Source organism: Sceloporus occidentalis, unplaced genomic scaffold (genome assembly GCF_023333645.1).
Source record: "Sceloporus occidentalis isolate IW3139 unplaced genomic scaffold, rSceOcc1.0.p SCAF_28, whole genome shotgun sequence".
NCBI classification, from domain to species: Eukaryota; Metazoa; Chordata; class Lepidosauria; order Squamata; family Phrynosomatidae; genus Sceloporus; species Sceloporus occidentalis.
In genome coordinates this window covers 772905-799099 of record NW_028317008.1, presented here as the reverse complement: position 1 = coordinate 799099, position 26195 = coordinate 772905, and the positions used below count along the sequence as shown (strand labels likewise).

The window sequence follows — 26195 nt, the reverse complement described above, 5'->3', positions numbered from 1 at the left end:
TACATCTATATTTAACCTATAAACCCTATACATATGATAAATATCTAAATTTAACAGGGAATACTAATGACCTCAACTTCCATGTGTACAAACAGCGGGTAAGAAACACCGTATATTACAATTCTTTGATAAAGCTGGTCTGTAACATGGATACCCTGTTTTGTTGTTATTTTTGTGTATGTCGTTTCGCAGGTGCAAAGCATCAAATAATTTAAAAGGAGAATACATAGTGAAGAACATGAAATCCTAATGGATTTCACCGCAAACCTATCTGTAAGAAGGCCGAAAAACGTTTTTTTCACCTTTGCCCCTATGGTCGACTCAACTGATTATAAGTGACAATGGCAAGTCCATACAACATACAAACTCTATAATTCATCACTGATTGATCCAAAAGCCACAGAGATTACAAAATGTGCCTAAAATAACTGATATAGGATTTTTCAGCAGTTAAACACTCTACAGTGTGACAAAAAGTGATAAAACTGGATCCGTTCATTTTATTTCCAATTAAACCATATTTATTCCTAGATGCCTTAACAGATCAAAACCAAGACACAGGGGTGATGTCATTAAACACACTCTTTAATCCTGTCAATTCATATGGTTTATATAGATATGTCTCACTGTATTTTATACAACAAAACAGCGCTTTTTTGGGCATTTTTTAATTTTCAGCAGAATTTTGCGTGAGGTAACAATAATACCATGGAGAAAATGGTACAATTTTAGTGAAATAAAGTGAGCTAAAATATGGCAAACTTTATTTGTATTTGTCTCCCGCAACAAAATCCTTATATGATTATTGGGTCTCCTATATAACATGTGTTGCATTGGGTGTTTAACAGATGCTAATTTTTGGCATACCTGTGATACCTTTGTCACAATGCAACCTAAAAATCCAATTTGCATTTTCTACATTATTTTGAATGTTTAAAAGTAATAGAGAAAAGAAAAGGGCGGGGGGTTTTTTTGGTGGACAAAAAAAAAAAGCGCTCTCTAGATTCTACAGAAAAACCAAGAAGGGAAATGCTTTTAGCTGGTGTAACAGGCGTCATGAGATATATCAGTCCGATAATACAAGTTAGATACGGAATAAATTACATGCAGATAATGTAATCTCAAAAAGGATATAGTTGATGCTTATATGCACGACTGATAATTTAAATGGATGATCCATATCAAAGTCAGGCACTGCAAATGTGTGGGCATGTATATATGCATGTATACATACACACGTACCACAGATTTACTTAATGTACATCAGTACGAGCTGTATACATACAGATGTACATCCAGTACGTTTGTGAAACATCAGAACGAAGCTGCCATACATATGTCCTTTCTTTGGTTGTTCTTCCTGCGCCCGTCTGGACGCAAACTTTTCCTAATGCGTTCTGGCTTTTGCTGCCTAAAGCTCCAAACAGGAATGAGACAGCGCTTGACATTGCAAATCCATGATGGCAAATCGGGGCTCTGATCTGGGCACAGCCTGAGATAATGTCTGAATCTTTTTTACCAAAGACTGTTGGAAGAAAAACTCCAGCCAATGAGTGACAGAGACATGTGCAGCGTTTGACCAAGAGTCCCACATTTAAGTAACATGACGTTTTTGTCTGATATAGTTGCTAGCTGGAATACATGGGCTTGTTGCTCTTGGTGTGTATATATATATATATATATATATATATATATATATATATGTTTGTCATAAATCTGGCCTCAGTGTTGATTTCCAGGAGACTGAACTCTGATATGTATTCCTGTAAAACTAAAAACAAGATTCCTGTGACTCCGGATCATTGTGGATGGGGAGCCTGTCATTATCCTGATGATGGCCATTATACAGAACAGTGTACCTGTAGACCAAAGATAACAAAATATGAATTAGTATTGGGAGACAATATATATATATAAATGGACACTCTGTATGAAATTACTACATGTTCCCATACAATGGGTCAGTCGAGTTAAAATGAATCCATTTCTCAAGTATATGTTTGTCTGCAATTCTGCCATATGAAAATACTGTTTCTGGAGACATATTCCACCCAGTGCAAATTAATATAAATCCATGTATTGCACATAAAAACCATCTATATTTTGTTTCTTTTTGAGACTAGTAGATTCTATTTGGGTCAAACAAATAATGCAAGGTATACAAGAAGTTATAGACAATTTTGCCGGTAATAGACACAATTCTTTCTCACTAAAGGTAATTATAATATTCATCCTGTGCGAGACAATGGCAAAAACCCTTTTTGGTAATCACTTACTATAGTGGATGTCCAGAAAATAATGTTCACAAATTGACTTTTGTCTTACATTTTTGTTAATGTTGCCACATAAAAGCCTGATATCTCACAGGCTTTTTTTTTTAACACTTTGTGTCCTTTTATCATCGAAAGGTTTGGGACCATGGACCACTGTGACAGAAAGTATACCTTGTGGTATTTGGTGTTTAAAATGCATAAATACATACACTGCGTATAAAATAATAGTTTGCAGTAAGACAAAGTAAAATAGGATCTGATGTACATACCACCTTGCAAAAAAGTATCTGTCCCATCTGATAACACCACTGACGTCAGTGGGAGTTCCCGCTGACGCTGGGGGCGTTCCCGCTGATGTCAGTGGGAGTTCCCGCTGATGTTGGGGGCGTTCCTGCTGATGGCAGCGGGAAACACCCCCTTTTAAAGGGAAGATGGGCGGGGAGCGGGGCATGTCAAGACCCCGCTCCCGCGACCCGGAGGATTCGGGTCTTGACCCGGAGAAGCAGTGCTTCACCCGGCAATCTCTGGGTCAAACCCGGAGAGTATGCTGATGATGCCTCAGGGGAACCACCTGCTCAAGGAGTAAGTTGTAACATACGTTTTTGGTGCACATTTTTAGGAGACGGCACATGCTCCTTAGGGGCTACTTACATGTATCTGTAAAATAATCCGGAAAAACTGAGTGTGAGGAGCCTGAACCGTGTTATGCATAAGCAAGATGGCAGCACTCAAAACAAAGGTATTTTTATCAATCAATCTGCAATGTGACAGTTTGGCTTTAACATTACTGGATTTCTGAACTCTGTTTTCTATGTATATATAGCTTTTCCACAAAAAAATTGATATATCAGAACTGTAATAAAGACTGAAATGCATAACACAAAATACAAATATGTTATAATTGTATTATATATATATATTATTGTATGTGCCATATACATAAAATCTTTGCTATTGATGCTGCTTCATCCCTGCTTCTCAAAGAAAATTGATGTGTATTATGACTTAGAAATGATAATATTAATGTACTAAAATATATATGTTAGAGATTATATTACATACTATTTTCTAATTTTATCCCTGGTATATGGTGGCTAAAGGAAGATTTACTAGTATTTAGATAATCATTTAAGAATCCTCATTTACAGTACAAATACAAAGTCCTTGCTTCCCTTTTTTGTTGGAATGTCTATGGGAAATTGTGATTATGAGAGCTTTATTCACAAATGTAGTCAGTGTTGGATCTGTGGTCTAACCATCAAGTTTACCTGTTGTTAAGAAAAAAAAACAGTTGACAAATTCCACTAGATAACAAAGTTCAATGTTATAGTCAGCAAAAGGTTTTGGTTAAAAAAAACCTCTAATGAGGCTGCTGAGTAGACTTTATTTCATACCACCCAAGTGTCCCAGTATTCAGGAGTCTTGACTTTTGGACAGTCTTGTGTAACTGCAGTGGGGATCATCAGCCAATTGGTAAGATATCTGACCCCCAGGGAGCTGTAACTTCAATTGAGCTGTTGCAGCACAGATCTCCAATGAAGCATCCACATGGCCACCTTGCAACGCTGACTTCGTTCTGCATTACCAACACCTACTCTTCTACCTGACACCATTCTTCTCCACCTACTTTGGACACCCGAAATGTTGGGGGAGTATGTTACCTGCATGCATGTCTACCCGCAATTATATCTGCATTTCAACAGAATTCAGTGTGTGCCATTATGTGCATACACCTCTGTCAGCAACAGTAATGTTCAGGTCAGTACATCCAAGTGCCAGCAATGTGTCAGTGCCAGTTGTTAGCTAAAGTGTATGTTGTACCTGCAGTGGGCAATGACATCCACACATTTGTTGATGGCAGGTCAAGTATAAAGTACTCTTTTCCAATCACTTTAGTCTGTGATTCTGTAAGATTTGTAAGGTGCTCAGTTGGTTACAAGTACAACAAAAATAAAAATGTAATAAAATAATGCTCAAGGAGCTTTAAGGTGCTTTGTGGGTTAGTACGAGGCCCCTAATCTCAAGTCCCTGGTCCTCTGAGGTCTCAAACTTATGTCATGTGTATATGTACTCTTGTTGAAAAAACATTTAAAAGACCTAATTTAACGAACCATACAGTAAGTTCACCTTTTTACAGTATACAAGTGTTCTAGGCTATGATTGGCATTCTAAGTAGTTAATTGAATCTCCTGATGATTAGCTTTTCATTATAATTGCATTATTTGGCTGTAGTAGCTGATTGAATTCCCTATATGCTGATTCTGAAATCTGTGAGCATTGGGGATTTACAGCATACTGAACAGAAGGCTTATAGCGTAAAAAAACATGATTAGAAATGAAATATTTTTGAGGAAGTGGCAAAAGAACAAATTAGATTAGGAAACATTTCTTTCACTGTACATCTCAGCAATGGAGAAAGATATAATACAAATAATATATCCCTCTGAGTTCATTTGTGAGGCTTCTTTTTTCAGACTTTTTTTTAAGTGCGACAGATAAATGGAGTTGTTGCCCAGTATGCCAAACAATGCATTAGCCATCAAATATTGGACTGTAGCTGGATTACAACACCCAACATTCTCAAGGCACGTTGGGTATATGAATTTTATGTATTCAGCATATTCATATACCCTTACATTCATTATTGTATACATTATTGCATAGCACATCAGCAAAAATAAATTTTTACTTTAGGGTTTTATTTTTGATAAAGGCAGAGTTGTCAGGAGAGTTGTGGTTTCAACTCCCTCGCTTCGCTATTCATTATGAAGAGCCGTCACCTGCAACTTTCTCAAGCAGAAAGACTGAGCTGACACTGCATAATGTATAATTCAACGGGTGAAGAAATCTCACTGATTTAATTATGCAACATACAGGGCCAGCTAAGCTCTTCCTGCAGCAGAAGCTCATTGTGTCAGCCCTTTATGATGTATAGTGAAGTCAATGAGTTGGCAGCACAACTCTCCCACAAGGTCTCCTGACAACTAATAATGTTTCTTTAGGACCAGTGGTCCAGTCTCCATACTGGAAAGAATGACAAATGATCACTCTTCTTTGGAAATAACAGATAGAAGGTATTTATCAACACGTTAACTATATTTCTGGTACTGCAGGCAGATACATTTTCTGTTTCCAGCTAATCTTATCGTTATACATGAAATGATACATTAAGCTAAAGAAGGTATATCCATACATGGGTTTCACACTGAGTCTCAGAGACTTTCACCCAATCTCAGGGTATCAGGGTGAAGTAGCAGAGAGTCACACAGTATGGGACTGAGTACTTCCTATTCTATACTGCTGGGATCGTATGTAACACTCTTAATTGGTGCTTTTGCTACCAGTATGTTATGGTTTATACCCCACTATTAGAGCAATACGGTTAACACATGAGCTACAGAGAATCTTCGCAATGGGCAATTAAAGTCTCATGGTTAGTTCATTTAGAAAGTTCCCACATGTCATGATGCCACACCTGTGAAACATACGCTTGGAATAGAGCTGGCTTAGGTATACAGTATAACATATTGGAATTTATAAGCCACTCCAGGGGAGGGCTGGCAGCCTAAGGCCTGGGGGGCAAGTCAAGTGAAGTGGCTCCGCCCCCTCGCACTCACCTTTCACCCCTCACGCTGCTCCCATCACTATGCGGCCATCAGACTGCTGGAAAACTTATCTAAACGGCCGCTGGGTGCTGATGCCACCGGTCGGAGCTACTTTCATCCTTTTTTTTATTTATTTAATATGCCGGATCGGCTTGCCATATTAAAAATAAATAAATAAAGTATTAAAGTAGCGCCGGCCGGCAGCATCAGGACCCAGCGGCCGTTTAGATTCGATTTCCAACAACCTGATGGCCGCATAGTGATGGGAGCAGCGTGAGGGGTGAAAGGTGAGTGCGAGGGGGCGGAGCTTTCACCCCTCACGCTGCTCCCATCACTTGGCGGCCATCGCATACGGCCGCTGGGTGCTGATGCCGCCGGCCGGCGCTGCCTTAATACTATTTTTTTTTCCATTTAATAGCCGATCCGGCTTGCCATATTAAATTTAAAAAAAAAGTATTAAAGTAGCGCCGGCCGGCGGCATCAGCACCCAGCGGCCGTTTAGATTAGATTTCGGGTGGCCTGGGGGGCAATTGCCCCCCGGCCCAGCCCGCCCCTGAGCCACTCTATCATGTTTGTGCAACCAGTTTCTGTTTGGTACAAATACTTCCTATGTATTTAAGAACATAGTCTTCCTTTTATTCTCTTGCTTTTCTTCCATTTTATCTGCACCTTCCCCCGAGCCGAAACAAATTCCAAACAGTCTCCAAGGCAATGATAAACCTGCAAGACAAATCTTTCACAAGCAGTGACCTTGGTTGGTGCATGCGGTGGGAGAGCCTCAGGCACAGCTCAGTGGTGGTAAAGCTTGTGGAGAACAATTTTCCTTAAAACCTTAATTTACCAACATGACAAGTCTCACATCATCAAACATCCATAAGCAGCTCCACGTAATACAGCGAAGTCCTCAAACGCAGTGTAATCATACTTTGAAAACACATGCAAAATATATAAACCATTTCATATTTACCAGCAAGTTATAAAATAACAGACTTTTTTTGGACATAAAGATGCTGTTTCCTCCAGACAAAATATTCGGTTCTCTAAAATGTCGAGCAAGCAAACGTTAGCAGATCTGCTATTTTTTCTTTATGCTGTAGGTTTAATCACAGAAAAATGTTGAAGAATAGATGAGGCACTTTTGCATGATGAAATAATTATTTCGGGGAAACGGTTAGATATTCAACAGTATAGAGAATAGTATTTCTAACTTTGCATTTAGTTACAAAAGTGTTAAATTCAGCAGAGTTGTTAGAACAGCTTAAATCAGCAATAGCAATCAGCAATAGAACCAAAAAGAGCCAATAAACCACAGAACCTCTACACCTCTCTTCCTAGTAGCATCAGTTACCCAGAGCTTTAGGTTCCATTAAAATATTGTGTTAGCGGCTCTCTGAATGGGCACCTGAATCACATACTTATAGGCTACAGAGGCCCAGATGGGTGCAAGCAGGGCTGGCCCAAGGCAAAATGCCGCCTGGGGCGAATTTTAAAATGCCGCCCCCCCCCTTATCTACCCTTCCTCTCCCTCCGTCCCTGCCGTCCACCCCCCCTTGTACTCACCTTTCAGCAGTCCTGCGGCGAGTCTCCCTGTTCGGTCTCGGTGCCGGCTTCGAAATCTTCTGGCACTCAGCATTACAAGCCGGCACCGAGACCGAACAGGAAGACTCGCCGCAGAGGAGAGAGAGAGGGGTCCCTTTCTCTCTCTTTCGCTTTAAAAAAAAAAAAGAAAAAGGGCTTGGGGCGGCAAAGTGCCGCCCCTTCAAAAGTGCCGCCTGGAGCGGTTGCCCCACTCGGCTCCATTGTCGGGCCGGCCCTGGGTGCAAGGTTTTAAACATGGACTACATAACGTGTATAGCAAACTGACCAATAAAATAATATTTATTATGGATTGTGTGTTGTACCACTCACATCAAACTTTATGTTACAACTGTCTATGTATCTTATTATCCATATTTTCAAATCAAAACTGGAGCTCTATGATGTTTCGATTTCCTATTGTCGATGGACTCTGTCTACATGAGTTTAATTCTTGCATTTTATAGGTGGAAGGACCACCCATCTTCTTTATTGCAAGAAGAAATAAAATATTCATGAAGTACAATAATAATACCATTATGTTGTGAAGATGTGAACTGCATGTGCTTTACAAAGGTTCTTCTTTTCTACTGGTTGTCCAGTTGTAGCCATCCGCTGCTACGATCCACAGTTCTCTTCAGAGCATTGAGTGAGCTGTAGTTGAAAGTCATTTTGTTACAGCTCTGCTATCTTTTAATGGTGCATGTCCTTCCACCAATTATGTTTGTTTGTTTTTATCACCCACCCTTTTTACTTTGGTATCCTGACTAATACAAACCATCCTAAAGTACATGTTCAGTATAGTGATCCACCAAGTGCTTCCTGGACATCACTCCCATCCGGATAAATTGTTTGATAAACGTTAAAAGCAATCAAGGACAGATACTCACAAGAAATGAGTTGGCGTTACAGCATGATCCCTGCAGTTAGCCATGTGTTAGCAAACAACTAAAGTTTATTTGTTAAACGTTGTTGTAAATATTTAACATAATTATTAAAACCAGAACAATGAAGTTCCTGAAATGTCTGCTCCCTATTCTACAATGAATACATTGCAATGAAAAATAGAACACAAAGGTGGTGAATAGATGGCAATTTGAGTATTTCTATACAAAATTACCAACCTTGGCTATAATCATACTATGTATTCACTGGAGATGTTCTAAGAAGGTGACAGGGTTGGGACTCCTCTAGGTGCATTAGGTGCATATGTTTAATGACTGAGCAATGGGTTAAGCTTTATGTTTAAACAATATACATATATAAGGGATATGTCGCTTATCTTGCTCTGAAAGCATTAATGCTTTATGTGTGCATCCATCTTAAAATCAGAGAGTTTTAATAGGGAAGAGTTTAACATTATGTACCCTTAACTAGGTCAAATGGGCCTTTTCATTATATTATTGATGGGGCAAAATACTTCGCCATATTTTACAAGAAAGTTTATGTTAAATAGACACAGTAAATCATAAACGGTATACAAGTTCTCTTCCTGTATAAATATTATTCTACTGTGCCTTTCTAAAGGAAATACAATGCAGGCCATATATTGAATTTTGAAATCTGCCACTCTGAGGCTTAAGCTCTTAATGCTAGACATGTTTTCTGTTTGCTCTAATAAGTACAGGAACAACTAAACTGAGGTAGATGTTTTCTTCAAAATATAGTGCTGTAAAAAACTTTCCCAATTTCTTCCATTTCTTGCTTATTGTTAATTTTTCTATGTTTCAGAGCCCTGTGCGGCCGCAGACCCCTAAGGCCGGCCCTGGCGGGGGCTTCCCGGCCCCTTAGAGTGGCGGACCCGGTCGCATTTGCGGCGGGCTTAAGGGGCAGGTGCCTCTTATGCCCTGCGTTAATGCGGCCGTAGAGGCCGCATAGGCCCAGTCAGTCCGGTCCTGCCGCGGGCCCGGCCGCAGTTGCTGCTTGCTCCGGCAACAAGGTAAGTAGGGTGAGGGAGGGGGGTGCAGTGAGAAGGGGCAGAGGGGGGTTAGATAGTGAGAAATGGGGAGAGGGGATAGATAGTGAGAGGGGTTACATAGTGAAAAGGGGTACATAGTGAAAAGGGGGAACATAGTGAGAAGGGGCTGATAAGATGGGGAGAGGGGGTAGTATGAATGCGTATGAGAATGAATGAATGAATAAATGTGTGGATGAATTGTGTGAATGCGTATGACAATTGATGAATTCATGTGTGGATGAATTGCTTGAATGATTTGTGAGACTGCATTAATGAATGTGTTAATGATTTGTGTGAATGAGTAAATGCAAAGATGGTACATGAAGGGTGGGCTTTAACAATAAATAAATAAATAAATATGGGCTGCTCGGGCTTAAATGCCCGGGCCTATTTTTTGTCCCAGTCCGTGCCTGTATATCACCCACATAACATAGTGACTCAGGGGCAGATGTGGCACAGGCCAGCAGTTTTAGGGGCAGAGGCCTACCATGTCAATGTCTGGCTTAGTGTATAGTGATAGAGGTTATGCTGCACTACCGTCAATGTTTGGCTCAGTGTATTGTGATGGGAGTTATGCTGTACCATATCTGTTCAGTAAATGTTATTTACTTAAACATATTTATTTATTTATAAATTTATTTAAGTTAATAATTTATTTATTCAGATTTCTGTTTTTTTTTCCGGTCGACATACAGTTTACAAATTGCACCCCCACACACACACATGAAAAAAAATTAATGCTGGCAAGAATATTTATTTCACAAATTTGTAAACTGTATGTCAACTGGAAAAAAACAGAGGAAGGGTGAGGTGAGATTCGTACTCACCTCAGGTGCAGCTGCGGGGGGCGCACAGCCGTCCGATCAGCAGCTGCAGCCTGCAGACTATTAACTTCAGACCTCGTTTTACTGCTCCCTAATCACTACCCGCCGGCAAATAATGCCGAGCGTGGGGATATGACGTCATCCCTGCACTCTGCAGCAATAGCCGGCACGCTGTGATGAGGGCGTAGTAAAGGTCTGAAGTGACAGACCTCGCACACCTGCCACAGGATGCAGGATACAGGATGGAGGCAGAAGAATGAAGGATGGTGGAAGAGGTAAGAGATGGGGAGAAAGGGATGTAAGGGCAGTGTATGTGTTTGTAAGCTTGTGTGTGTGTATGGGCCGGGATGTGTGTAAGAGCAGTATAGGTATTTGTTAGCTGGTGTGTAAGGGCAGTGTACATGTATATGTGTATGTAAGGGCAGTGAACGTGTATATGTGTGTGTGTAAGGGTAGGGACAGTGTACATGTATGTGTGTGTAAGGCCAGTGCACATATATGTGTGTGTAAGGCCAGTGTACATTTATATGTGTGTGTAAGGGCAGTGTACATGTATATGTGTGTGTGTAAGGGCAGTGTACGTGTATATGTGTGTTTATGGGCAGGTATGTGTAAGGGCAGTGTATATGTGTGTGTAAAGGCAGTGTATGTGTATATGTGTGTTTATGGGCAGGTGTGTGTAGAGGCAGTGTGTAAGGGTCCTGGGAGGGAGGCTAACATTAGCCTTTTTTAATTAAAAAAATCTCTGCTGCTGTGGACTACTCTTCCAATGATGCTCAGCCAGCATTATGGTGGACACCAGGCTGGCTGAGAATCATGGGAATTTTAGTTCACAGCTAGCATTTGCAACATTACTGTTGCTGCACTTCCCATGACGCTCAGCCAGCATAATGAAAGTAGTAGACATATCAAATTTGGTACCAGATAATAACCATTAGGACTATCTTGTCTAGTAAAAACTTCTTTTTTTTGGCATTATCTTATATTCACACCTATCCTATGCATGTTTAAAGTTTGGTTCTGCAGATAAAACTTGGTAGATTTAAATAGCAGCAAAAATACAGTTTTGCTTTTTTTGTAATACCCTCTGTTTTGCTGAGCTAGTTACATTGTATTTTGTTCTTATCTAATAACCATTCTTTTTTAGATTTTTTTTTTTTAGATAAGACCCTGAATTGATCAAAATACAAAAATACATCATCTATTTTTTCTTTCAGATCCATTTTCATTCTTACTCTTTTTACACCAGAAGGTTGGCTTAAGTGCCCTTTGTTCTGACATTTTCCTTAGAAATACAAAAGCAAATTATTAATTTGGATAAGTCAAATAAAATGCACATGTATATGTAAAACATAAGAGTTTGCCCATAGACAACACTATACTTACCTCTCTATTCTGCTCTGTATAATCATTCTGATTCTCTGCTTATGTATGTTAAATGACTCCAGTACTGTCTCTATGTGTATTATCAATCACTGTAAGGGACAATCACTGGCTGGGAAAGCTGGGAACTGGATGTGTTCCATGATGCATACACGCTGAATGCTTGTTTCTAATATACCAGGGGAGAAATCTTAGTGAGACTAGTAGACCTAAATGTTACTGCTGATAAGTTCATAAAATATTATAGAAATAATACTTTATCACTATGTGATCTTCTTGTGTGTAGTATAGTTTAATAGAAAAATATATATATATATATATTGAATTAATTTCTCCATATAAATCTAAATGAAAACATAGGTACAAAGGTAGAAATCATCTCACCTACTTAACTCTGCATTATGAAGGCACATACCTTACTATTACTACAATGGCCAGGTTGTCCCTGGCTAATGCATTCTGAAAAGGGCACTCCAACCCTTGGAAAGGGATGAAGGGATTCTGCAGAACACATCTCCTAACATTTGATATAATCACTGCCAGTCAGTTCCAGTGCCGGCTCAGCGAGCATTCTGTGTGGGGGTCTAACAAGACCCCATCATGTGCATGTGTGCACATTGCTCTCATTGATTCCAGTGGAAGCATTTGCTGACACTAACTGGCTACTTCAAGCTGTCACTCAGTGCAAAACATCAGACCACATAAGGTGGTCAAATTTGTCTCAAATTTGAACTGAAAGCTGAAGTCGATTTAAATTGGTGAGGACATCCCACAGCATTTACTGTGTGACAAGGAGTAATATTTTATCATCAGTTCATCTAATAAACCCCTTGTCCTGGCTAATGAACGAGTCAGCCCTAATAAGTTACCGTGATTAGCATCCATGATTAAGTTATTTGTGTTCAAATTTAAGATCCATAAGTAGAGGCATCTGGATGCAGGGTAACCCCCAAGTACCCCTAAAACACAGCGCTGATTTTAACACACGTAAGAGAAATCGGGTTCAATCCTAGGTAATACCCCAACAACATGCGACAGCATTGCATAGGTACATTAATGTTTGTGGAATTGTGAGTTACAATACTTTCGAACAGACACGCCGGCAGATTACATATTTTGCGGAAAGTACTTCCCAGTCTGAAATATATCAGGTTAACTTTGTACAGGGACAGGAATGTTTACAAAGAACACCTGATCCACCATATTAAATAGCACTTCTCTAGGGAAAGATCTGTGCTGTCAAACTTTAAGTGCAGATGTTAATAGCGTCTTTCTCAAACTATATTTATTGCTTTGGTTACACCACAGGTTTCATAATATGAACCATTTTAATAGTAATTAAGAATAGTCTTCTGCAAGGAATTAAACTACCGTATTTGCTCGATTATAAGACAAGGTTTTTTTCAGAGCAAATGCTCTGAAAAATACCCCTCGTCTTCTAATCGGGGTCGTCTTATAATCAGACCTCAAATAGAGGTCTGACTATGAGACTAAGATCCAGATCCCCCGCACCGCTGCAGGGGACCTGGATCTTTCTGTCTCCCCCCCGCCCATTTAACACTCCCCCCCCCCCACCCCACACACACTTACCGGTTCTTCCAGTTTCCTGCTGTATACCGGGGCAGCGGGTTGACGTCCACGCGATCTGCGTAGACAACTTACGCTGCAGCCGGAAGGAGGTGTGGCTAGCAGTGGGGGTTGTCTGCGTCCATCGCGCAGACCTTCCCCGACTGTCAGAGATCAGAGTTCCCCGCACCGGTGCCAGTAAGCAAATGTTGTTGGTATGTCTTATGCACTACTTGTTATGTCTTGTTTATCCGTTATACAGAGCTGTGGAATATGACTATGCTATATAAAACAATAAATAATAATAATAATGCATTGCTATATATCTAGTACTATACATTCAGCAAGAACATTCCCAAAATCATTAGGCAACTGTTAAAATGCTGTTAGATTTTGAAGGCTAAATCCATCACACAATACATTGCAGTGTCTTCTGGTGCTGGAGAAACCATTTGACTTGATATATGACTTGGCGATGTTTTGCTTCTTTATGGCACTAGCTGATGAAGCATCCTGATTTGACTTTCATCATAATTCCAGAGAATAGCATTTAAAACCATGTGGTGATTGATCTCATCTGTACAAACGTCTAATTCTATCAAACAACAATGACACCACATGATTCCCTTGCAAAGCATTTACACCTCAATTCCTGCTGTCTGTAAGATAAATAAACCTTAAAACCCGATGAAAAATGTCTTCACCCACAGCACCAGGATGTTGATGTTACGTGCAATGTTGTTAAAGATGTGCACATTTGCTTTCTTGCAGAGATGCTTGACAGGAAGCGACAAACAAATTTGTTTTTGATTACTCTGCTACAGTTGTTCTCAATATGTTAATTAAACTCAAATCCAAATGAAATTTGTTTACACACTGCTGTAGGGTGCAATGCACCGACTAATGACAGTGAAACATCATTTTCTGACACATAAATTTGTCCAGACAGATGTATTATATTCTTGCACAGTACTTCATTCTGACACTTTTTAACCATAAACATGGTGGATGAACCTGTTCTTTAAACATGTTAACTGGGACTTGAATTTTAAAGACTATAAATCCTAATTTTAACAAATTCTAAGTTTGAAGATTTAGAACACATTTAGTTTGATTACCGTAGTTATTTGCATAGTACGGTGCATGATGTATAGCTGCTTGTTTGCTTGTTCATTTTCTAGTTGCTCAGAGTATAAGCGTGTCACCGTGTTCTACAGCCCCACCAATTGTAGCATTGTATATAGGAACAGCAGACAATAGGTTTATAAAATACATTACTTGTTTTTACTTAGTTACATAACTGCCTCCAACCCTCACATCAAGCCGCACCACCTGAAAATGGACATTTAAAGTATTAGGAGATATGATAAAGGGGTTACTCTTGGTAAACTGATGACCACTTGCATACCTCATCACATTTTAAACTGCTAAAATCTGATCAAACTGTAATATTGAGCATGAGAAGAAACCTGTTAACCCCTTACGTGCATTAACAACATTGCAGAGTTTAATCCACTCCAACACTGAAAGCTCACATATGACCTACAGTAAACCAAGCAGATGCTTAATTTATATACTAGGCCAATGGGATGTCTCCCTCGTCCCATAAAAATCTTGTAAACGAATAATCAATAGAAACACACATTTAAAGTGCTCATTTGTCATCTGTGTTTTAAAAATGTTTACGTAAAGAAATGCTTCCCAAACCTTCTGTGAGACCATAGTTTCTTGATACGACAAATTACAATTCAATTTAGAGCATGAGAATATCCATAAATTAAATTACACATTTTGTGCAGGATTATCACATTCTTTGTAGTTACATAAGTAGATACTTTGACGTTTAATCACTGAAGGGAAAGTTGATACGAGAGTTTAGCCTAGTCAGAAACTTGACTTTAAATGTAATCTTAACTGTAAATTATACAGGGACAGCTCAGGACTTCTTACCGGAGAAACTTGCTAGCATTGGTACTTTATCATGAATATTAAGAGAGGGAATTCAAACTCACTCTAGTGATTAAACCGCTATCCCCCCTTCTTAAATATTCCCTCAGCCCCATCGCTACTAGTATGTTGTATCTGTGCTGCAACTATCATATGTTCCAAGCATACATGGGTGTTTTCCAGGGATGCCCTCTGCAGCTTTTCTTCTCCTGATCCTTACAGAAAGGGTGTGTGTGTGCGAGAAGTAAGGAAGCAGCTAGCCCCCAATAGACTTGAAACGGACTGGGGCTAGTCTTAAAATCCACATAGATTAAACATGCTGACCTGAGTGCCTGGAAATCAGCCCTGATTCAGGAATCTCCCTTCAGAATCTGGAGTTTTCCCTGGTATACTCCCTATAACTCACTATAATGTGTATAAAAACAGTGGGAATGTATTTATAAAATAAATTGTGCAATTTTAGCAAGTAACATGTTGTGTAGTAAGAACACTTAAAGGGTTCTTTTTTGTGGAATATGTAAGTAGACTGGCAGCATGAAGATCTCCTAAACTCCTCTAAATCTCCTTCCTGTCTGACTCACCGCAATTCATCCATCATTTTAGCTAAACATTCTAGCTGTAATTAAAGGCTATAGCTGACTGCTAAAAATACACATTGGTACTAATACGATGACATCATCTGGCATTTCACCATATCTGAACAATATGGGCATGAATATTAAAATGAGCCTATTGTAAAAGTACCATAAGGCTATATGGCAAGCTCACAAGCAGGGTTCTTAACTTCCGTTGTGTCTATGTGTTAATGTATTTTTTTTATGAAGGTGTTAAGTTACAGCACTGCATAATTTGTTGTCGCTTAATAAATAAAAGATAATGATAATTAATAATAATAATAATGTAAAGCTATACATTGTTTTACAACCTTAAAAATTACAATAATGTGATTAATCAAGTTCCTTACTTCTATTTTTAAAATCTTTTTTAAATTATAGAAGAGGAAAGTGACTTTTACAGGGTACATGTAGGTAGGAAAAGAAGCTCATTTTAGGCATTTTAATGTAACTTCCTGTGCATGAGGTTATAAGATATGAAGATGAATGGTGTGAATATATGTTTTTTCCACACTGGCCAAAAATAAACAAGGGCATTTTCAAATATTTCAAGTTCTGAATACAGGTAGGTACTGAAACACGCGTGACACATGTATGGTTGGCTGTGAATTTGATATGAGTTGGCCCTGGTTGTGATTGTCAGGAATTATTGGATTATGTAGGTAAACTTTACACCTCTCAAGTTTTCTCTTAAAGATTTTTGTACCCACACATTTATTTCTGCGTGTTTAAAATGGGAAATGTAAAAGAATCTTCTTAACAGTGTGTGTGATACTCTGGCAGTAAATGGCTTAAAAGCTATTTCAATATGGGCTGCAATTACCTATGTATGGTGGAGTAATTAGCTGCCTGTGCACTGGAGTCTAACAATTATACCGCTAAGATGCAGTACTCCATTAACCAACAACAATAGCAGTATATTGCAACAGCCCACACAATCTGTATTCCTGGCAGATGCACTCCAAAAAAGGCCTTAATTACTAAAATATAAGGTGAATCAATTAAGGAAATTAAAATATTGGGAGTGGAAAAACACTTTTCTTGACAGGTTGAATTCTGGCCTTGTAACATTCTATGTAATTATTAACAACATAGTGTATCAAAATTTCCATTAAGTAGAGTCAGTAGTCCTCCAGTGGAAACAGATGCAGACTTTTTATTATTATTATCTAAAGAATAATAAAGCACAAAAAAGCTTTTTTCTCACAGCATGAATTAAAAGTAAATACCCAACATGTTAATAAAATTCCTTTTTTATTTTTTACCATCATATTAATAGGGAGCTGCTGACTGACCTTTGAGGAGGGAGGGGGATAGTAAGATGGGGGGTTAGTAAGAAGAGGGTAGATAGTAAGAAGGGAGGGGAGAGGGGGTAGATAGTAAGAAGGGGGTAGATGGTGATTAGGGGGGAAAGTGGGTAGATAGTGAAAAGGGGAAAGAGATCGTGAGAAAGGGGGGTAGTAAGAATCTTGAAAGAAAGAGTGAGAATGAGTAAGATAATGAATGAAGTAATGTGTGGATGAATTGTGTGAATGAGTGAGAGAATGAATGAATTGGTGTATGGATGAATTGTGTGAATGAGTGAGAATGAATGAATTGGTGTATGGATGAATTGTGTGAATGTGTGAGAGAATAAATTAATTAATGTCTATGAATTGTGTGAATGTGGGAGATAATGAATTAAGTAATGTGTGGATGAATTGCGTGAATGAGTGACAGTATAAATTAATTTGTGGATAAATTGTGTGAATAAGATAATTAATTAATGAATTGTGTGAATGAATTAGAGAATTAATGAATTATTTATTAATGAATTATTTATTGTGGATGAATGGTGAGAATTAATTTTGAGAATGCATTAATGAATATATGTAAATGATTTGTGTGAATGAGTGAATTAATAATTGTGTAAATTGTGTAATTGTGTAAAGGAATTGTGTAAATGACAGATTGTATATCATAGATGTATAAGTTATTTAGGGAAAGTCAAAGATGGCACAAGCAGGGTGTTTGAGCTTTGGGGACCAAGATGGCACGGGTAGGAGCCCATAGTGTTTGAAGCATATGAGGGTTCTCCAGTCTTAAAAGTTACAACATCAAAGTTAAGGAAAAAATATGCTTATAAATCAAATTGTGTAAACACACAAAGCATATTCTTGCCATGGGTGCCAGGTGAAGGACAATAGCTATTGTTGTAATAATTTAACACATGAGCCTAATCTGGAAGGGGTAGTAATGTCAACTTTTTATTGGCTATTATATGAAAATAATATAAATATATTATGGTTTTAACTTTAAAAACAAGCATTTGTGACCAATCGTTTGGTGTCTTTAAATATATTAGAGCAGAGATGACCAAGCAGTGGTTCCCCAGAAACCAGTAACATCCAAGGGTACATGTGCCTTACTCTAATAATATTTACTTAGGGATTTTGGCAATATTGTGGTGAAAGGGTTAAAGCCACTGATTATAGGCAAACATTCCTAAACCTCACTATGCAAAAAAATCCATTATGTAAAATATGTAAATTATTCAAAAGAAGCATCAGTTCATGTAGTTACCCTATTTGTATATTCTCATTCTCTGGGAAAAATTTTTACATGTTGGTCAGTATTGTAACAAGTATTTTTGACCTTTTTTAATGCAAGCAGCTTTGTTTACTATTATCCATTTAACTACTATAACCTGCCATCTGTTCACACTAATAGTAAAACTGGTTCTTGTGTCAAGATAAAAACTGTTAATGATTAATTATTTTATATGAAAGTAAACAAACTTGCCAAAGCTTAGCATATTGTAAACATATTACAGTATAATTAAATTCTTTATTTGTGATTTTAAACACATAATAATTTTAAGAAATTAAAAGGAGAAATTTTAGGATTAAAATAAATAGAATAAATATTCAGAAATATTACCTGTACCACACACTACACAAGGGAGGCAACCCGAGATTAAGGATATAAAATGGTGGCTGTGAAAGTGGTATAGGAAGGAGGGATCTGTATTTTTAGAGTGCTGGGCAGATTTTGTGGTTGGCTACAGAATCTATAGCAAGGGTGGGCAATGATGAGGGGGGCTGTAGTACTGGGGTTGTTAGAAGATTGTTAGAGGACATTTTAATCTAGAGTGTTGGGTGAGCTAATCCTCAACATTTTGTGGCACATAGGTTGAAAAATAGTAGCTTAATAGTGATGTGACAGTTAAGGGAATAAGATCACTGCATTTACTGCATTAGTAACAACGATAATGTGTAGTTAGTGACGGTTACTGAGACCTGGTACAATTAGTCAAATGACTGGGATGTTTTCATAATAGGATACATGTTCTACTGAAAGAATGGCAGAAAAGGAGGAGAAGTAAAAATAGCTTAATGGTTAATCTTATACAAAGTAATAAGAAGAACCTAGAGATAATTTAGGTAACTTTAGAACTTGGTAGCAAAGTAGTTGTTGGCACTGGCATGATATATAGACCCCTGGACACACAGATGAGCTTGACCATTTGCTACTTAAAAAAATTACTAAAATGTCTATGAAAAGTGAGGTTATCATTATCAGGAACTTTAATCTCCCTGATGTAGATTGGAAAAATCAAACAGTTGGGTCAGCCAGGAGTAGAGACATTATAAATTCCTTACAGGGACTGTGTCTCTGGTAGAAGAGCAAAAAAGGAATGAGGCTGTGCTGGATTTAGTATTAACAAATGGAGACTTGATTTCAGATGTCACTGTACAATAATGTTTAGGCTCCAGAGAGCATCAGTGTGATTTAATATAAAGATAGAGGTTGCATTTGGACAACACTAAAACTAAGGTTTTTATCTTTAGAAAGGTGAATTTTTCTAAAGTGGAGAGATTTGTAGATGAGTCTTTTGATGATATGGACATCCTTAGATGTAGTCCAGGAGACATTTTGGTAAAGGCAGCAGAACATTGCATTAAACTTAGTAGGACTAACAGAAAATGGAAACCACTGTGATACTCAGCAAATGTGGCAAATATACTGAAGGAGAAGATGCTAACTTTCAGCGACTATAAAAAGACTCCAAATGAGGAGCAAGCTTCGGGGGGCAAAATGCATTATTAGATGAGCCAAAACAAACACTGAAGGAGAAATTTGCCAGGTTACAAAAAACTGTGATACAATATTTTTTTATATATATAAGCGAGTATATATATTTCAGTAAGGCATTCAACACTGTCCTCATAGAAAGCTTATAAATAAACTGCAGTCTTTGGGTTTGGATGTCAAAATAGTTGAATGGATAAAGCAATAGTTGAGTGACAGAAGGCAGAGGGTTGTAGTTAATGGTATATATTCAGTGGAAGGACTTATCAGTAGTAGGGTACATCGGTATTGGGGCCTGTACTTTATAACGCCTTAATGACAATTGACAAGTGAACCACTTTATGGAAAAGCATTTTGATGGGGGTAAATATGTCCCAAATATGACACAGAGGCAGGATAACCAGTTTCCCAAATTAATAAAACAAATGGTATCTAAAGAAAGTCCCTCTTGTCCTGAAAAAACAGACATTGTCACAAAGGGTATAATAAAGGGTTAATATTTTTATAAGGGATATTACAGAAGATGTTAATGGTAAGGTATGTCTTTTTTGCACTTTTCCAGGTGGAACAAATCAAATGGCAAATGACATGAAGAATGTTGATTAATGTAAAATAATGCACTTGGGACATTAAAATCCCATGGCAGCAAATAGCTGCAAGATCATACAGCTGTTTCACAGGACAGGTTCCACTCAGAACAGGCCTTGCCGTGGTCGACCAAAGAAGTTGAGTGCACATGCTCAGCGTCATATCCAGAGGTTGTCTTTGGGAAATAGACGTATGAGTGCTGACATTGCTGCAGAGGTTGAAGAGGTGGGTGCTACACTACATAAAATTGGTCTGCATGGCTGTCGTCCCAGAAGGAAGCCTCTTCTAAAGATAAAGCACAAGAAAGCCCGCAAACACTGTGCTGAAGACAAGCAGACTAAGGACATGGATTACTGGGACCATGTCCTGTGGTCCGATGAGACCAAGATAAACTTATTTGGTTCAGATGGTGTCAAGTGTGTGTAGCGGCAACCAGGTGAGAAGTACAAAGACAAGTGTGTCTTGCCTACAGTCAAGCATGGTGGTGGGAGTGTCATGGTCTGGGCCTGCATGAGTGCTGACTGCACTGGGGAGCTACAGTTCATTGAGGGAACCATGAATGCCAACATGTACTGTGGCATACTGAAGCAGAGCATGATCCCCTCCCTTCGGAGACTGGGCCGCAGGGCAGAATACCAACATGATAACTACCCCAAACACACCTCCAAGACGACCACTGTCTTGCTAAGGAAGCTGAGAGTAAAGGTGATGGACTGGCCAAGCATGTTTCCAGACCTAAACCCTATTGAGCATGTGGGGGGCATCCTCAAACCGAAGGTGAGGGAGTGCAAGGTCTCTAACATCCACCAGCTCCGTGATGTTGTCATGGAGGAGTGGAAGAGGACTCCAGTGGTAACCTGTGAAGCTCTGGTGAACTCCATGCCCAAGAGGATAAAGGCAGTGCTGGAAAATAATGGTGGCCACACAAAATATCGACACTTTCGGCCCAATTTGGACATTTCCACTTAGGGGCATGCTCACTTTTGTTGCCAAGGTTTAGACATTAATGGCTGTGTGTTGAGATATTTTGAGGGGACAGCAAATGTGCACTGTTATACAGGTTGTATACTCACTACTTTACATTGTAGCAGAGTGTCATTTCTTCAGTGTTGTCACATGAAAAGATACAAAAAATGTGAGGAGTGTACTCACTTTTGTGAGATAATATATATATATATATGTGACTAGCGACTAGTGGAATTTCCATGTGCAAATGAGTTTAACAAAACAGCCGAAGGAGTTAAGGAAATGTGGGTTTAGGAATACTTTCTATCAAACACTCAAGGGACTCTGCCGTTATGATCAGCAGATAAAATCAGAAACCTTTCCCTTTTCATATATTTGGTCATGATGGCAACAGTACAATGTTACTTTCTTTTTTATCCATATGTTGTTATTTTATCACCAATACATTCAGTATGTAATAAAATATATTTTCTGCCTTTTGTGTCTCTCTAATAAACATGTAAATGGATTAGATCTACTGTTTTTTGTACATAAAACAGACAAACAATAAAACTGATTGACAAAACATGAACAGAATCTGGGATACGCAACCTCTAGCACCCAAGCTGCTGTGGACTGCGATCATTGCACAATTTCTGTGTGACATAGTACGCAGTGGTCTTGTATTAAAGGGCACCAACCTGATAAACACACCTTAGCCCCATATATGCTTTACAATTTGTGTAAGTGAATCTTAACACATCTAGTCCTCCCCTATAATACCTTTGATATTTAAATTGCGGGAACTGTAGTAATTGTACCACATGGGGCATAGGTTATAATTTTAAGTGTTCATTGTGACTCCCATAATGTTCAATAAGTCATTTGACTTATCTGGGTGTTAGCAATTGTAGTCCAAAGCAGCCATGGTGCCACATTTTGCCAAGCCTGGATAGACTCATAAACATGCCTTCTACAAAAAATATCAGGTTTGAAAAGAATGAGTGGCTGAAACATAATCCATTACCCAGCAAAGGTGCCAATCCAACTGGAGTCATATTTAATACTGCACGATGATATGTCAGCACATATGGCAGTACCATTCAAAGAGCTATCACAATAATAGTGTTTATAGCACAGAAAATGGCGCTGCCATCTGTACCACAAGAAGAGGGGAAAATGTGAAGATCCTTGTTAGCTGCTACGGGTAACAAAAGAGTATTAAAATATCTCATTGTTATTTAACGTTTTATTAAATGCATAGGTGATGTGAGTATTATTGGATATCTCCAGTAAAAATGTTAACATGGAGGCAATGGTAGTATTTCTCATGTGATGATCTTGTATCCAAGTTTTGGAAGTAATTTACCATCTATTGAGATAAATGGCAACACTATTTCTGAAATGTATATCAACTTCTTAATAACAACATAGAAGAGCAACTTGATAAACATATACATGCACTAAGGAGATATACACATGTAATAAGTTATAGATACAGCTGTACATAAAATCCTTGTTCTACCAAGTTATAAAAATAAATATAGCAGAAGGCTGGCAAGAATAGTAGGCTGCCTTATGGATACTCTTTTTATTAAGACTCAGGGCTATTGATCGCAGTATTGTTTTCTCTTTCCAATTAAAAAGTTCGGTTTTACAGTATCTTACTTTATAATATGCTCCTCTTGTAGACTTTCCTTGTGATCCATTTTGTAGCATTTGTTTAAACTGGTCAATAATCTTCTCTGTGAGCCAAACGCCTGCTAAATTACACTTAAAGTAATTTACCATCATTGATCTCATCACCTCCTCCATATTAGCTGTTTAGTGTTGTCTTTTAAATTTATGGAAATATTCTATAAGAAAATATATTATGGAAAACTAGAGATGTCTTACCTAAAACACTTACCAAATACTTACTCAGCCCAGAGCAGGAAAAGTGTCCTAGCTTGACCTAAGCTAATTACTCACCTTGGAGCATAATTTAAATCATATCTGTCTCATAATCATACCTAGGAACTCTCTTTGGGTAAGGCAGTGCTTTTCCAGGTCTCTGAGTCGCTCTTTCTCCAAGGTTCGGGAGCAGGTAAAACTGCACCCCCTCTCTCCGCCCAATATCCCTTCCACTTCTACAGATCCCAAACCCAGCATAGAAGACAATTAACTAAAATTTCATATCATAGGGGAGTTGCCACTAATGGTCACCAGAGCTAAACCTAAATGAATTAATGGCAGAGTTCTGGTATGTATAATTGTGATATTACTGTGGCATACTTTCTAAAAGGTGCTGGAAATGTTCCTCAAATATTTTGGTCCATATGGACATCCATGGTGCGAATCTCCCGTTCTACCACATCCCAATGTGGATTGGAATCTGGTGACTGTAGAGGCCATTAGAGTACAGTTAACTCATTGTCATGTTCAACAAACTTGTTTGAGATGATGTGAGCTTTGTGACATGGTGTATTTTCCTGCTGGAAGTAGCCATCAGAAGATGAGTACACTGTGGTCATTGTCAGAAATGGACATGGTCAGCAAAAATACTCAGGCTGTCGCGTTTAAACAATGATCAATTGGTACTGAGGGGCCAAAGTATGCCAAGAACATGTCCCCCACACCATTACACCACCACCACCAGCCTGAGCCTTTGATTATTAGGCAAGATGGATCCATGCTTTCATGTTGTCTATGCCAAAGTCTGACCCTACCACAGCTGGACTCAAGACCCATCAGACCCGGCAACATTCTTCCAGTCTTCCATTGTTCAATTTATGGTATGCCTGTGCAAATTGTAGCCTCAGAAACAAAGAAAAAACTGCTTTGACAGATTATCCTGGCTGATGTTTCTACTTTTTTTCATTCATGATAGATGGTGATACATTTGTATCCAGTGAGTACCTGCTCCTCTGTTTCCCCTGTCTCTCTTTTTTGCTTAACTGACAGTAGTGACACCCGGTGTGGTTATCTGCTGCTGTAACCCTTCTGCTTCAAGGTTCGTCGTGTTGTGCGTTTAGATATGGTATTCTGCATGCTTTGGTTGTAAAGAGTGGTTATTTGAGTTACTGTTGCCTTTCTGTCATCTCGAACCAGTCTGTCCATTCTCCTCTAGAGATGGTTGTGCGTGAAAATCCCGGTAGATCAGCAGTTTCTGAAATACTTAGACCAGCCTTTCTGGCACCAACAACTATGCCACATTCAAAGTCAATTAAACCCCTTTCTTCCCCATTCTGATGCCTGGTTTGAACTTAAGTATGTTGTCTTGATCATGTCCACATGCCTAAATGCATTGAGTGGGCTGATTAGCTATTTGTGTTAACAAACAATTGAAGGGGTGTAATAAAGTGGCCAGTGAGTGTATATATATATATATATATATATATATATATATATATATATATAGATATCTATATATATATATAGATATCTATATATATATATATATAGATATCCGGAGTGCTCCTTTAACTTTATATGATACCTATGAGTCCTATGACCTCCCTAGTTATGAAACTCCTACTGTTTTTTCCCTTTAGTAGAAGTTACATTTTGCTAAATTGATTGGCCTTTTTATTTAAAAAGCTGAAAAACACATTGCAAGTATGCGTTTACACTTCTCAACTTGAGAATGAATTTCCCAAAGGCTAATCATTGTAGCTCATAAAATTTTCCTAAAACACCTCACTGTAGATTTTACTGTTTGCAAGTCAAACATCAGCAAGTTTTCCTGCTCATTGTCTAACTCAATACTTTAATGTACACCACATGAGGCATATATTAATTCCTGGTTTTAGAAAGGAAGCAATATTTTTATGCTGCCTTAATAGCTGGTAGCATATGGTGTTCCAGACCACAGTGGAAATCATTACTTGTAGACTCCTGTTAAATATGAGATAACAATTGTCCGAAGTTATTGGTATTTAGAAAACTAAGTATTTGATTTTTTGGGCTTATCCATTTTTTGCCTATTCATTCAGTAGGTCAGGCACTGATGTCGGACAAGAAGGTCTGGCTCACAATGTCCGTTCCAGTTCATCCCAGAGGTGTTCCATGGAGCTGTGGTCAGGACTTTGTGCGGGCCAACCATGTCTTTATAGACCTTGCTTTATGCACTGGGGCATAAAGTCATGCTGGACTAGAAAAGGGCATTCCCCAAACTGTTCCCACAAAGTTGGAAGCATAGCATTGTCACAAAAGGTCTTGGTGTGTCCCCTTCAGCATACAGTACTATGTTCTGGTACTGGATTTGACCCAGCTTGACACTCGGCTACTTGTATCTCTTTGATTTAGATTATGTATTTCCCATTATATTGCATCCCCCTTCTGTATTTCTATCCCAGTTCTAGGGTGCCCTCCTACTACTGGTACGTTATAGTCAGACACTGATGATATCCCAATTCATCCCAATGGTGTTCAGCATAGTTAAAATCAGTGCTCTGTGCAGGCCAGTTCGAGTTCCTCCACACCAAACTCATCAATAGGTAGCATTCCCCTGTCATCTGCCAAACCAAGATTCACCCATCAGATTTCTACATAGTGAAGCGTGATTCATCACTTAAGAGTCTCGTGGTGGTGTGCTTTAAACCACTCCAGTCGACACTTGGCAATTGTGTATAGGGACCTTTAGCTTGTGTGCAGCTGCTCGGTCAAAAGACATTTAATGAAGCTCTCGATGCACAGTGGTTGTGCCAATGTTGCTTCCAAACACAGTTTTGGAATTCAGTAGTGAGTGATAGCTACTTGTGGCAAAATAACTGATTTGTGGCAAAAAGTGGGATCTTATTCCACATTTAAAGTCACTGAGCTCTTCAGTACGACCCATTCTATTGCCAATGTTTGTCTATGGAGAT

General features: G+C 38.7%; 1 protein-coding gene across 1 annotated transcript in view; it reads right to left on the bottom strand.

Moving 5' to 3' along the window:
* Nucleotides 1-1771: 1771 nt before the first annotated feature.
* Nucleotides 1772-26195, bottom strand: part of LOC149299401 (5-hydroxytryptamine receptor 4-like) — a 224478-nt gene continuing 200054 nt past the window's right edge. The window contains exon 8 of the mRNA XM_089485975.1: nt 1772-1859. Within this exon, the coding sequence (XP_089342101.1) occupies nt 1772-1859 (88 nt within the window). The remainder of the gene's footprint in view (nt 1860-26195) is intronic.